This window comes from Triplophysa rosa, linkage group LG18 (genome assembly GCF_024868665.1).
Source record: "Triplophysa rosa linkage group LG18, Trosa_1v2, whole genome shotgun sequence".
Lineage (NCBI taxonomy): Eukaryota > Metazoa > Chordata > Actinopteri > Cypriniformes > Nemacheilidae > Triplophysa > Triplophysa rosa.
In genome coordinates, this window is record NC_079907.1 from 21,729,636 (window position 1) to 21,744,372 (window position 14,737).

General features: G+C 39.2%; 1 protein-coding gene across 1 annotated transcript in view; it reads left to right on the forward strand.

Annotated features, from left to right (window-relative positions):
• The window catches only part of ccser2b (coiled-coil serine-rich protein 2b), a 70,199-nt gene that overhangs the window by 34,463 nt on the left and 20,999 nt on the right, over positions 1-14,737 (forward strand). Inside the window, exons 4-9 of the mRNA XM_057357838.1 lie at positions 1,462-1,561; positions 5,357-5,468; positions 7,102-7,258; positions 10,491-10,571; positions 12,138-12,224; positions 14,529-14,647. Coding sequence (XP_057213821.1) covers positions 1,462-1,561; positions 5,357-5,468; positions 7,102-7,258; positions 10,491-10,571; positions 12,138-12,224; positions 14,529-14,647 — 656 coding nt within the window. The remainder of the gene's footprint in view (positions 1-1,461; positions 1,562-5,356; positions 5,469-7,101; positions 7,259-10,490; positions 10,572-12,137; positions 12,225-14,528; positions 14,648-14,737) is intronic.

Below are 14,737 nucleotides of genomic sequence, written 5' to 3' on the forward strand. Positions count from 1 at the left end.
AAGGTCGTCATTTCAATGGATAGGCAGACATTTATAAAGATAGAGCAGCTTTTTTCCTTTCTCTAGGAAAAATGCTCTAAAAATGTCCGTGACATCATCTACGTCTTGCGTGCATTTCCAATACAATCCAATTATGAGAATGTGCCTCTGTCTAAAACCACCTGGCAATGACTAGCAGTTTCAGGTAGCCATTCAGGAATGGATTGGCACACTCTACTGATGGTTGATGGAGACAGAAAAGGATAATGTCCTTTACTAGAATGGGCCATGCCTGGGGTAGAAGATGCTAATGTGGTGTGATACGGTACTTGTGGTGTGACAGTTTAAGCACTAGGTTCACCGGCGGAATGTTGACAGTCCATGAGCCACCGCTCGTGTGTACCAGCAGGTTTGGCAGAACCCCTAGCCCTTAACATTTGAAAACTTCAATCTGCAATTCCATGGACTTTGGTGGTGTTTGTCACCTTCTGACATTTTTAGACCACGATTGAATGTTAAGAAACGTTTTATTGTGGGCGTGTCATTATCATGGTTTGTGCTGAAATAGGGGGCGGTGACAGGTTAACCAAAGGACGCCATGGAGGAAGTAAGCAAATAAATAAACTGCACCTGCTGATAGCATGATCTATGTACATGCACTGTTTGTGTCATTTGCTTTAGCAGCTGGTTAACAAAAGAAGTTATGCAAATCAGCTAGCTGTGCAAACACAAGCAGCAGAACGCAGGTGGGTAGACACGGGATTTTGCACCTGCGCTGAAACACTGGGCACCAACGTGGCATGCCTGTTTAGTGAATTCGCCCTTCAGTTTGTTCTAGGAAACCTCTCAGTTGTATCTTTTCCAGTTGGGCTGTTCCGTTCTGAGTAGTGCTTTATTGTCATGCCATGGGTAGATGGGGGTTGGTCATGGGGAAAAGTCATTTAACGGAGGTTCTCAGCTGGGACTAAGCCTTCTCTCAGACAGATGAGTTGTGCAAAGGGGAGGGTGGCTTCCTTCAGGTACGATAACTGTTCTTCGCTTGGATACGCATCAGTTGTCATTTTCCCTCTTTGTAGTACTCTGCCCATGAATATACCTTGTGCTTATCTTTAATTTGTTTTCTTCTTTTGGGTAAAATGCTGCTTATATAGTGTTATTATGTCCGTATGATGCAGATATAATATCAGATAGATATAATAAATATAGATATGATTATGTCAGAAAGTAAAAGCAAGTAAATTTAGCAGTTTGGGAAGTGTATATCCTTTAGGGTTACAAGGTTTTACGGGTCTTTCTTCATCGAAGGCATTAGCCATAAAAAGATTTAACCTGAATTCACTGCCTGCCACATATCCATTTGTCTCTTCTCAAAAGCTGGAGTTCAAATTTGAGGACTGAAGTTTGCTGTCGTGTCAGATAGAATGACAAGATTGTGTCTCTATTCTTGACTCACTCTCTCTGTCTCTTTCTACCTGTTACAAGGACATTCTAAACGACCTTGAGAATGTGGAGTCATGTGACCTGGAGGAAGATGACCTCATGCTGGATTTAGACCTGTCTGAAAATGCATCCTTACAAAGCGGTAAGTGGTGTCCGAAAGTTATGATGTAGTATTTAAAAATTGCTTATGAGCTCTAAATATATATACAGTATAATGGGTATTGTGTTTCAATGAACAAATGCCAGAAACACAATGTTAGTTAACTAAAACAATGTTGAGGTGAGCGAGGCACAACCTAACACGTGGTTATTTGCAACAAGGACCTTTTACAATGTTATGCAGGTGTCAAGTGATTTGTGCCTTTGGTATTTTTCTCTCACTGTCTTCTAAAAAAAGTTGTGTTGAAAAAGATGTGAAAAGTTTTGATGTTTCTTCGTGGAGATACTGGACATGGAGTGCTTTGGCGGCATAAATTATAATGATTAATTTTTGAGTTGGGTGTGTCACCAAATCCAACCATATAATATTTTAATCATTGTCTTGTTGCCAAAAATGTAGACTAATTTTGAAACATGTGAGCAACTCCCAGCAATTTTGGGCCCAATGAAAGAATATGAGATTGGGCCCCCTACCGCACCCATTCCTCACCACACATACAAGCCAACTGTCCAAAATTATTGTCTGCAATTTAATAATACTGACTAATTAGTGATGCTTTGAAAAAGCATAAATATTGTTATTCGAACATACATACTTCTTATAATTATTCTTGTTCCGCCAAAAGTTTGGCACGCTACTTGTCCCGCAACTTTTGACGTACAGTAGACCCATGAATGAATACATCACATCGATGGGCCTATTCGGGAATGGTGTGCTATGACTTTTATAAGCGATCGGGTGGGGGGGGTGCGATAGGGGGGTGAAAAACCACCCGAAAAATCCCATTGACTTAACATTCCGCTCAACTTTGAGGGATCGTAGCTCCGAGCGAGGATATCGTAAAAACATGAACATAATACACGATTTGAAGGGGTTATCAGGCTCTATAAGAACATCACTCACAATGGGGTGTAAGTTGCACCCCTGGGGTATAATGGCGGCCATAGTCTCCCATTCAAAACCTAGATACCTATATATTCACACGTTATTTTTTCGCTTTGGACCCATGAATGACTACATCAAATCGAGCGGCCCATTGAGGAATGGTGTGTGATGACTTTTGGAAGCGATCGGGTGGGGGGGGGTGCGATAGGGGGGCGAATAAAAACCCGAAAAATCCCATTGACTTAACATTGCGCCCAACTTTGATGGGTCGTAGCTCCGAGTGAGGTTATCGTAGAAACATGAAAATAATACACGATTTGAAGAGGCTATCGGGCTCTGTAAGAACATCACTCAAAATGGGGTGTAAGTTGTACCCCTGGGGTGTAAGGAAATCCCAAAATTTCCCAATCACAGGAAGCATGCCCATATAAGGCGTAAAACGTCCCGTGTTGAATATCTTAGCAGTACAACCGCTTAGAGACAAGGGGTTGGGCTCATTTTACTCAGGCTACCAATCAGTGTGACATGATCATTATGAAGTTATTAAGCCACATCCATAGCAACCATTTACAGCAACCTAGCAACCGATCCCATAGACTCCCATTATAAAAAGTCCATGTGGATATCTTTGCAACACAGTGTCATAGAGACAAGGGGGTGGGCTCGTTTTACTCAGGCAACCAATCAGTGTCCCAGGATCACCATGAAGCTTCGAAGCCACGCCCATAGCAACAAAACATGTCAGCCTAGCAACCCTTTAGCAATACCTATATCTCTGCATCGGAACATTGTAGAGAGACGGGGGTTGGTTCTTTACACTCATAGGTTAGAGCAGTGGTCACCAACCCTGTTCCTGGAGATCGACTGTCCTGCAGACTGCAGCTCCAACCCTGCTTCAGCACACCTGTCTGTAATTATCAAGCAAACCTGAACACCTTGATTAGATAGTTCAGGTGTGTTTGATTGGGGTTAGAGCTGAAATCTTCAGGACGGTCGATCTCCAGGAGCAGGGTTGGTGACCACTGGGTTGGAGTATTTTCAATTGCAGATGCCAAGCCACGCCCATAGCAACCAAACAGGTTAGCCTAGCAACCATTTAGCAACGCCTATATCTCTGCATCAGAACATCATAGAGACACGGAGGTTGGTTTGTTTCACTCATAGGTTAGAGTATTATCAAGTGCAGATGCCAAGCCACGCCAATAGCAACCAAACATATTAGCCTAGCAACAGTTTAGCAATATGTATATCTCTGCATCAGAACATCGTAGAGACATGGGGATTGGTTAGATTAATTCGTGGCTTAATGTGTTATCACTCTAGTGCCTAGTTCCGAGGATTGCCACAAAGCATAACTCACATTTTCTTCAGAAAATGTACCTATCTAGTTACTTTTGCTATTGTTTTTGACCACTAAGTATCAGTATTTAGTCTGAGACCTACCATGGCTGTGGCTAGCAGATGATTTACTGTGCAAATGTAAATGTAATAGAACATGAGTACATGAATAAAATATTCATAGAAAACGCAACATTCTTAAACAAAGATTTAACATTCGCTATATTAAACAAAAGCATACACGCTTAAAAGTAAAGGTGCTTGAGCCATAGAAGAACCATTTTTTGGGTCCACAAAGAACCATTCAGTCAAAGGTCAAATCTCTTATCTTTTTTATAATCTGAACAAACTTTTTTCGCCACAGAGAACCTTTTGTAAAACAGAAAGGTTCTTTGGATGTTAAAGGTTCTTTATGGAACCATTTCGACAAAAAAGGTTCTTCTATGGCATCGTGAAGCACCTTTACTTTTAAGAGTGTAAATAAACATAGTTGCTTCCCTGCTTGTGAAAACCTAGCTAAAGTATTTTGTGATTTACTGTTTCTACATAAAATCATTCTATACATCAATGCAAAGAATCCACATGAACAGGTCGCTACTCTAGTTTGTAGCAGAGATGTGTACTGTATGTTGCTTTTGTAGAAATCGGGTTAAACAGAAATAGTTTTAAGAGATTGAGCCAAGACCAAAAAGTGTTCATTGTGCCTTGCTCTCCACCATTACATAGCTGTTAAGGGGGTTTCAAAATGCAGAGATAAAAAAACTGCATATTAACAGTCCTCAGAGGTGTTTCTAGATCACATTTGTTTCTCGTCTCTTTCTGGTGTGAACTGTAGCTGCTTTTTCTAGTCAGTTAATGCTTAGCTACTCTGACAGTTTCCATTCATTGTGTCATTAGACTTGCAGTGCAGCTTGAGTGGCTGTTCAATTTTACTGAAGATAAGAGTGCAGCATATCAATACCATCATACTGACATCCTGATGTCATTCTGTGGTTTGAGATGAGTTTTACACTTCACACAAAGTTATGAGCTTTTATTGGTTGTGATGTCTTATTCTGCCTGGTCTTCACATAATGTAAAAATCTAAGCACTGAATATAGAGCCTGTCAATGTTCACTCTTTTGGCTTTTTTTCAATTCATTTATACTTCACAAAGTATAATGCTACTGTACATATGCCAGATCATACTATTATTTGTGCTACAGACATGAATGATAGTGTCCTTCCAGTCATGTGGCTCATTGAGGAGAGGTTTGCAAATACTTCCCTACGTAAAAAGATGTGTGATTTTAATAAGGTTGAGTCTACACCTGAGTCCTGTTCAAACACCAAAATCTCAGAGACTAGTGGTGATCTCTTTTGGCAAGTAAGCAATCACCCAGAACCCCTTGCCTGGCGACACCCTAGCAAGTGTCTACAACACCGTTTAGCTACAAAGAATTTGCAGAGGTCAAGATTTGACTAAAACAAATTTAGTATGTTTCTTCAGATGTTAAAAAACAGTAACCAGCGAATGTTAAAAAGCAGTTTGTGACATTTCTGTATATGTTGCAGACACCGATAAGCTGTCACTTCATGAATGCTCTGAAACAGGAGGCTTTTCAAATCAGAGGAGGAGACGACAGCAGCTCTGGAGCAGACATGATCAGTTCTGCCGTGAAAGCAGGTAACCTTTTCATCCATGCATAATGTTATTTGGTGAGATTGATGCAGATACAATGTCAGTATTTGTCACACATATTCTTAGATCTTGATTTCAGGTTAGAAGCACCACTCACAAAGCTAGGACAGGTTTGCTGGTGTTCTTGTGTGCTGTCACATTTTGCGCACTGAATAGCGTGCAAGCCTTTCTGAGCATACTTGGTCCATTTCTCAAAATCAGTTGTCTATAAAAATCGTTCATGTGTTTAACAATCACATATATGTAATAGGCACATGCAGTATCTGTGCCACCCATAGTGCACGGTCGCATACTTGTGAACAAGTGGTGATGTGGATAAGCGGCGGTCTATAAATGAATCACTAGTGATAGCTTATTTTGTCTGGCTCAAAGTGACATGTTTTTATTCTGTTAAGTGAAGGTGTGCACCCTAAATAGTGCACTTACTGCCACCTTGCTCATACCCCACAACTAGCTTCTATCACCCATATAGGGCGCTTCTCAATTCTTATGTATGCGTCCTCATTTGCTTCCCTTGCTTCCTTTCCTCGAGTCTTAGCTCCACCACTTCAGGATGCGAGGAATTAAATCAAGTGAAATTGCCTCACTTCAAAGCGTCGTCAGTTAATGATGATTGTACATAGCACATTGAAACTATAAAAAAGTTCAATTAAATACATACTTTAAGTAGAGTTCATAATCCCCAGTACAACTTAAAAGACATGTTTTTGGGTGCCTGTGGCAGGAGTTGCTGTGCCGGTTGGAGGAGAATTTATAAGCACGCCCAGGTTTAGATAATAAAACACTTCCACAAAGGATACACCTGTGTATGCTCCCTAAAACGTCAAATTTGTCTTACTATACATTTTCATGTCTCAGAAATCAGAGCAAACACGAGCACTTTTTGACACCTTTCCATTCTTCTGTTCTGAAAGGCACGTCCTCAAAAGACCCCTGTGCCAGCATGCCCCAGATATTCGTGCCAGACCATGGGGAACTCTGGGAAACATGCCTTTATTTGGACAGCTTGTCATTTTTGACCTTTCTAACCAGTGTTGCCAACTCTTTTCAATGGAAAGTAGCTAAAGCCTGCCCGAAAAGTCGCTAAATGTCGCCAGATGACGGCAAATTTGCATATCAGTGACGTCATCACATAGTATCCTTCATATCTCTACTCTATGAGCTGTCCTATACAGTATTAAATTAAAACAATACACCCAAATGCACAATAAATAAGTTCCTAATTACTTATGTTTGTGTTTCTGTTGGCAGACAACAGATAGTAATAGTAATAGTAATAGTGAGTGAACTCGACCACTTAAAACTACGCCCCAACAGTCACTTTCGTTGAACAGCAAAAACTCACTCGCACAGGGCAGTGGAAGTGAAGCAGAATGTTTCGCTAAGTCGCCAAGGCTTATTCAGAAAGTGGCTAGATTTTTTCGCTCGTCGCTTATTGAAAAGTATGTCGCTGAAGGGGTCTGAAAAGTCGCTAAATCTAGCGACAAAATTGCCAAGTTGGCAACACTGTTTCTAACGCTTTATTCCACATGTTAATGACTAAATGTAGGTTAAGGCGTTTGGTTGACCTGGTACATGTAGATGTTCTCTGATCTCTTTCTTTCTGTCTGGCCTGCAGAAGTGGCATTTTGCAGTCATTTGATGGGTGTCAGGGACAGGGGTTGGAGAGGTCGGGGTCGGACCATGTGACGCTGGATGAGTTGACCCTGAACCACATGGCTCTGGAGTGCTCCTCTGTCAAAGTGCAGCTGCTTCGGTTGAACACACTGCTTCAGGTTAGACACAAACACATACTGTGCAGATGTAACCTTTAATGGCTTTCGTGCATGTTGCCCTTATATTACAAACGCACTAACATGGGTAGATGAACATTTTGAAGATTTTCAGCATATGTAATTGACAGACAGAAACTTTGAATAAGCGGTGTTAACCACTGGTTTTACTATAGTAAAAGTGAAAAAAATTGTTTTTTTGTTTGTTGGTGAATTCATTACATTTGAGTTACCAAAACTACTATATTGGTTACTAGATATGGCTGATATATCGGCCAATAATCGGTATCGGTCGAATTAATTTTTTGGCTACTGGCCCAAAACAGCTGATTGTCAGGACTAATACATTCTGTCAATCAAAAGAGGACAGGAAAATGCAAGGCATCTTTGCTATGGATTTAGAAAATGTTAAGAAACATCACTAGTTTGATATTCAATATTAATAGTCATTATGTGAATTATAATAATCTATTCTTTATATTTATATTAATTTAATCTTCAGAATCAATATCGTATCGGCTGAAATCACTCAGAATAATTGGCTATTGGTATAAGGATAGAAATTCATCTCTATTGGTTACTATGATTTTACATTAAAATAAAATCAGAAATCTATGGTTACTATAGTATGGTTGATTTTTATTTTTATTTTCTATTGCTCATACTTGGAGCAATACTTGAAGCATACTTGGCTTGGAGATTTATATAAACCCTTAGCCCAATGCCATAACAAAGCAACATGCTATTTTCAATAAGAACACCGTAGCTGCATAGCAATGTCCTAGCAACAGCATGAGAGAACTTGTGTTTTCCTTGTGCAGTGCCCAGACAATCACGCAGAACCACACAGCACTTAGCAAATCCCTGGCAGCTACCACAATTCCATAGCAAACACATATCAACATGCTAACAACTGCTAAAAACAATAGCAGCTGCTTATAAATGGCTTTCCAACCACTCACAACACTCTTTATAAACTATAGAAGCATGCAACCATAACGATGCATTAAAAACCACAAAGCTCTGCTCAAATCTGATTTTGTATAGTGATATCATGTTTCAATGTTTGAGCCTGTCCTTATGTCTGTCATAAACGATCAAAAGTCTAGTTAAATATGGTTTTGTTAGTTGCATTGAATTTTGCTCGTAACAGTTGAGGCACCGTTCATCTTGACCAGACAGCTTTGCAGTCATATGGTTGGTACAAAACGTACGCACCAGGAAGCAGAAGGTGTGAAGGAATGAGCGAGGGTCTGATCGGCACCTGCTGTGTTGTCTGGCCTCTCAGACTGGTGTCAGAAACACTGAAATATTGATAGGATTGAGTTCAGACTAGGTCTCTACACTTCAAAGGATGATTTCTTTTTTATTGTTAATCTAGTTGTTTGAACAGTAATGGTGCTAATGCCAGTACTGAGACAACTCTCAGCTTACTTGCACGTCATATACAGTATGTTGTAAACAATAATAAACGTTCAACTGAAGTTAAAAAAGATCAAGAAGTTACAGTAACTCCAATGCTCAAATTAGTATTTCTTCTTGATTTTTTTAAGTTTATCATGTGACGTGCTTAAATAATTAAGGTAATTTTAATTGATTTATTCATGGGATGTTGCGTTTAAAAATGCTTTAAAGTACTTTTGGTAACAATATTACACAAAATACTTTTAAGTAAATAGCAGTGTCATTTTTTACAGTGAACTTTCAAGTAAGATAACTTTCTCGATTTACTTTCCTCAGCGTCATTTTAATGCATTTAATTGTCTACTTGTAATTTTCTGCACATTCATCTGTCAGCGAAGGTCGACTTTGCCCGAGTTACCAACAGGTTGTCAATTTTGCAGCAAAATCATTCTCTTCCAGTGTTATATGGCTCTTTTGATTTATGAGGCTGAGGCGAGGTATGTCTTTCCTTCACTGCTCTCACATCCTCCATCACTTTTCTGAATGGCACAAATAATATTGACTTGCTTCCCCCTGAATGAATGCTGCTGTGTGCGTCACATTCAGAGATGCAATTTTCACGCAAGACTAACAAACAAACAACACCAAAAAATTGAAAACCCACCACAATTATTTTTCTTTGCTGACGAAATATCAATATCAGCGATTACAGCGACTGTTTTTTTTCTGTGGTCTGGGTCAAGACGGAAAAATGCAAGTCCTTTTAGGGCTATTGTCGTTTTAATGGCGGTTGTGTTGATTAGATGCGAGAGAGAGTACTTGCGTTCTGTTATTAGAAAAAAAACAGTTTTCTGTTTTCCTTTTGTTTGATGACAGGAGCCTGTAAAACCAATAAAGTTGAAAGAAACTGTTTAATTTGTGTTCGAGTACAGTGTTTTGGAAGCTATAAAACTGTTGGTTCCAAACTACTCATAGTTAAGGTGTCAAATGTCGAAAGGAAAGTATCATTGAAAGTTGTGTGATATGTCTAGCTCTGATCAAATCATGTGACTCCCATTGCATTCCCTTTTTTTCAGAACAGTATTACTTCTAATCTAATATTCTGTTTTAGGAGGCACTCCTTTCTGAGAATTTGCCCCTGGTGTAGAGGTCACAGGTTTAGAATATCATTGTCCAACATGATTTAGCCTGTTGAGCCTGCCGTAAGATGCGAGATCTCAAGCGTCTCTGTTTAGCTTACTGTGGATCATTTTGGGTTGGAGGGACATGTTCAAGAGCTCCTCGGAGGAGTGTTAAGACTCCCATAGTCACACTTCAAGCTTTAAAGGCTTTGGAAGGGATAAAAGGATGAGCAAGATTGTAAGAGATAGATACAATAGATCAGAGGCTGGCTGCATTTAGGTCTTGTGATTGGACATTGGGCAACAGTTTTTCTAGTTATAGCTCATTGCATGCATGATATGCACATTTTTTGTTGTCATTATTCTAATAGATTATTTAACATAGGATTTATTGTGTAAATGAACTATCAGCTGGACATTTTTCAAACACTCCCCCAGCCCGGGATCAGAGTAAAGAAGGAAAGGCTCTCCCATACCATTATTTGAAGAGTTATTATTCTGGCGGCTGTCTAGGAGACTGTGATTATTGAACAAACTATTTGACAGTTCTTTATATACAGTATAGTTTTATCAAAAACTATATACATATACTACAACTATAAACCTGAATTAATCCCTAATTTTCCAAATCCATAACATTTCGCCATAAGTAAATTGAACCCCCACCCCATGTAGTACACACTGATGATTTTTTCCCCTGTTTGATTTAGATGAAGGAAGATGGTTCAGTTGAAGAGATTTTAGAGGCTCAGACTCCAGATTCTACTGACCAATGTTTACTTGAAGAAAAGGTAAGATCCTGTGTTAAAGTCCAATTATACTTTTAAATTTTTTCATCACCTTCCTTAAATCCATGTTTCTCATCCGTAATTGTAATGTGTATTGAGAGATAGGGTTTTCAAAAAGTACCAGGTTCTTAGTAGTTTGGGGTCATATTAAACTTTATCGTAAACTTTAAAAACCGTACATTTCCTAAAAAACATAAAGTGGCATTAAATAACACAATAATGTATTGTAACGCAGTGTCTACTATACAAGTAGCTTTTCCCAGTGTTTGACCTTCTGTTCATTACTGAAGTCACTCTGAAATAGATTTTGCCCCCAAAGTCATTTGGCATCCCATAATGGGGCACAGAAAGTCTACCCCTTCTTCTCTCCTGTGGCACCTTTTCAATTTGATCTCAATTTGATTTGTAAATGAATAAAGTATTTTTATTAAAAAACAGACCTTTGGAGAACGATTGTGAATCCTTTCAAATCTGCTTATTGGGAGAAAAGAGTCACATCGCTGCCCCCCAGGACCGATGAGCTTTAGTAGTCGGGACAGCTAGTCTACAGGGTATCAGAGAAGCTTGATTTTATTGGAAGGTGCACTTTAAAAATGCTTGGTTACTTTCAACCCAGAGTTGGGTCAGAAAGGGACAAACCTACAGTACACATTGGGCTAAATTAACCCAGAAAAATGTTTACATTAGAACAAACAATGGGTTAAAATAACCCAGCATTTTCCATCAGTCTGGTTTTTCCATTGACCCATGCTGTGTTTAACAGTGTACATATGTAACTTGAAGGTTATCAACATGAATGGCTTAAGAAACTATTGGACTTCTTTAACTTCTTTTTTTTCTTGCTGGTGGGTGTTCTGGTTGGTCATTTGACACAAGCCAAGTCGTAGACATCAGCATGCTTTTGCTCCATGGCGGTATAGACTTTCTGAGCTTTGCCTGTGAGCAAATGCATAAGCCCATATGTCCGCTCCTCTTGTGGACATTTTCAGTTTCCAGCCATATGTTTAGAGTGGCAGAGGCAGTTTTCAACACGCTTTTGGAAGAAAGTCATTTTGGATTTCGACCAAAACACCTTCACTGCTGGGGAAGATGCCATAGACAGCAGGATGATGGGAAATTAAAGCCATTCTTTGGCATCCTGAAGATATCGTGCCTTACAGTACGTTGTCATCATATTAGCTGACCCTGACTTTCTTTGACATGTAGCTTTCCAAGTAAGATGATCATGTCATTAAATGATGTTTTATTAACAGAGTTCGGGAGGAGCACGTGCAAGTAATTACGCAGCTGCCAGGAATTAACAATCACGCCACCCGTCCTACCAAATCAGAGCGAGCTCTATAAATAGTGAAATCGCCTTACCTCTTCCACTCTAAATTTTCGCAGTATCCCACCTCCACCCCGACTCCTCACCTTAAAGACACATCACCACGTTGCTCCTGAAGAAGGTGCAGGAAGGGGGAGTGCTCCGGGGTCGGGAGAGAATGCCGACCCCGGAGCCCTCTCCCCGGACAGCACGACAAATACGCATACTATATTCTCTGCTTAACTAAACTGCCTATTTTCTAGGTGACGTTGCTCCTGAAGGAGGTGCAGGAATTGAAAAATGAGCTCAGAAACAAAGAGAAGATGATCACTGAACTTACACAGCAGATGGTATGTACAGTATAATTATATGCTGTTAAATTCATATACATTTTATTTCTCCAGCACTTTTCACAGTTTTGCCTTGTTCCAAAGCAGCTTCACAGAAAATACATAGAGACATATGTAGAGATACTGTATATGAAAAACTATATCATGGTTTTTGGTTTTCTAAAAAGTTTTTTTTAATTTAATTGAAACTGGTCAAAATGACAAATATGATGAATTTTCACAACTATCATGTGTTGTTGCATTTTCTCAGCCATTCATGTTGCTGTTAGGTGATTTTATGTCATTCCAGAGGTCTGCTGACCAGTGGCTTCGGTCAGCTGCACTCTGGATGCGACTCAGGAGATTAAGAATGATATTTGTTCCATATGGTCGTTAAAGTATATAATGACTTTGTACATTTAAAACAAATATCATGTAATTTAATGGTAAACTATGTGAGTGGTTGTAGGATTTAGATACACATGAATATACAGTATACAAAAATCTGTGTCGTAAGGTTTCTATTCGGCTAGCTTACTGTTGCCTAAATAAATAAAAACAGATTTACTAATAAGAAATAGAATTTTTATTGAGTAATGCTCAAAAGCCACCTATTGTTCAATACAAATTAAATAAAAGATCCGGTCAGATCCCCTTGAAGTTGACTGTTTGCAGAATGGTGGCGCTCCTGCTCCACAGATCGCAACAATAAATCTCATTGGTTCTGAGACACGTGAGATTGCCGTCATTGCGGATGTGCTTCTCTCCTCTGTACATGTTCTAATCTTGGCAAAGTTAACTCAAAATATGAAGCTTTTTTAGCTTTTTGCTTCAGAAAACATTTAATAACACCATGGAATCGTATGGATTACTTTAATTGGGGATATATAGCCACAGAAATAATTAAGAGACCATTCCAAATGTTCACTTAATCAGCACTTCTAGATGTATTGTGGCCATTCCAGTCCAGTGTCTGTTGAATTTCAACAAAATCAAACCTTGGGAATGACATAAAGTCATCCAACAGCAATGTGAAAGACTGATAACATGGCCAGACACGTCAAAACTGTGCTAGTCCTTAATACATGTTCCAATATTACTGTTGTTTTGCTTAAGAGTGAATATGAACTTGTTTTCTTTGCAGTATTTGAGGTCTGATAAAATACAGAGCATCTCTTCTGTTAATTTGACCTGTTTCTCCAGTTTACATTTTTTTGCAAATAAATTTAAATAGAAACAATGTGTTGCTTGAAATTTGGGGGAAATATTGTTAGTAATTCACACAATAAAACAGTAAAACAGAAAATAGTTTTTGAAATGCTTTTGAAGATTCTAAAACGGGTCTCTATGCAATGCTGGGAAGGTGCAGGATATTTTTCAAAATTACTCAAATTGTGTTCACCCACGAAAGGAATTCATATTTACATAGGATAGCAAGAGGGTGAGTAAATTATGGATTAAAATTATTCCTGAATTACTGAAAAAAATATAGGGTTTGACTGGCTTTAGCATTACTCGGGAGTGTTTTATATGATTCTGTATCCTCAGTGTACGTAGTCTCGGAGTACTTTAGCCTGTTTAACATTGCTTTAATCCAGAAACGCTCAAGAAAGGCAATAATCAGTGTGATTCCAATCTCTGAGCTGGTTAAAAGCCATACTGTATACATGCAGTGCATTTTCTCTTTATTGGCATTGTCCTTTAATCTAAGTCAGTCTTTCATCCCTTGTGTGTGTGTGTTTATGAAAATCAAACTCAGTGCATATATTAGGAAGACTTATATTTATGTCCATGGCAGATGCATTTTATAGATGAAAGCAACTTTGTACTAATACATTTATTTATATTTGCACGATAATTTATCGCGATACCACTAAATCCTATTGTAGTCGAGCTGGCTGCGATATGCAATGTGTCCATATTTTTTTTAATGCGTAGCTTGTCCGTGAAGCATGGCTCTGGGATCAGTAGGAAATGCTGCTCGATCTAAAAGCAGTGCGAGTTTGAGTCGCTTATAATGTGCATTTGAAAAAGCAACACCCGTCAAACATGATCATTATAAATACACTTTATTATCATAAAAATACCTGATGAGGCTTGAGTAACAGTGATAAAAAGATGTCAATAGGCATTTCCTAGATTCTAGAAGGTGTTATGGTCTTCTTCTGCAGTGCGTATTTGGAGTTTCCGCACGAGAGCGCCCTCTGGCTTTGGGATGCAGCAGCATTTCCCCGTACTTCACTCAAAAGCTGTGCATAAATCACGTGATATTTATCGTCGGTTTATCGCGACAGCCCTGGATTACTTTGTTGTTCTTCCTCATAGTCCTCTCCAGTGGAATGTCACTGCCGGCAAGAGTCTGAGGGTCACAGTGGGTCCGAGCTCCAGGACAAGAGCAATCAAACCCCATGGACACATAACGTGAGTATATTCCCAGAGAAAAGGATTTAGGCAGGTGATGGTCACCTTTATTGCTGATTCAAAAGAGTATATGTTTATCTTGCTGGACAGGTTTTCTTAAAGGCAAGCTATGT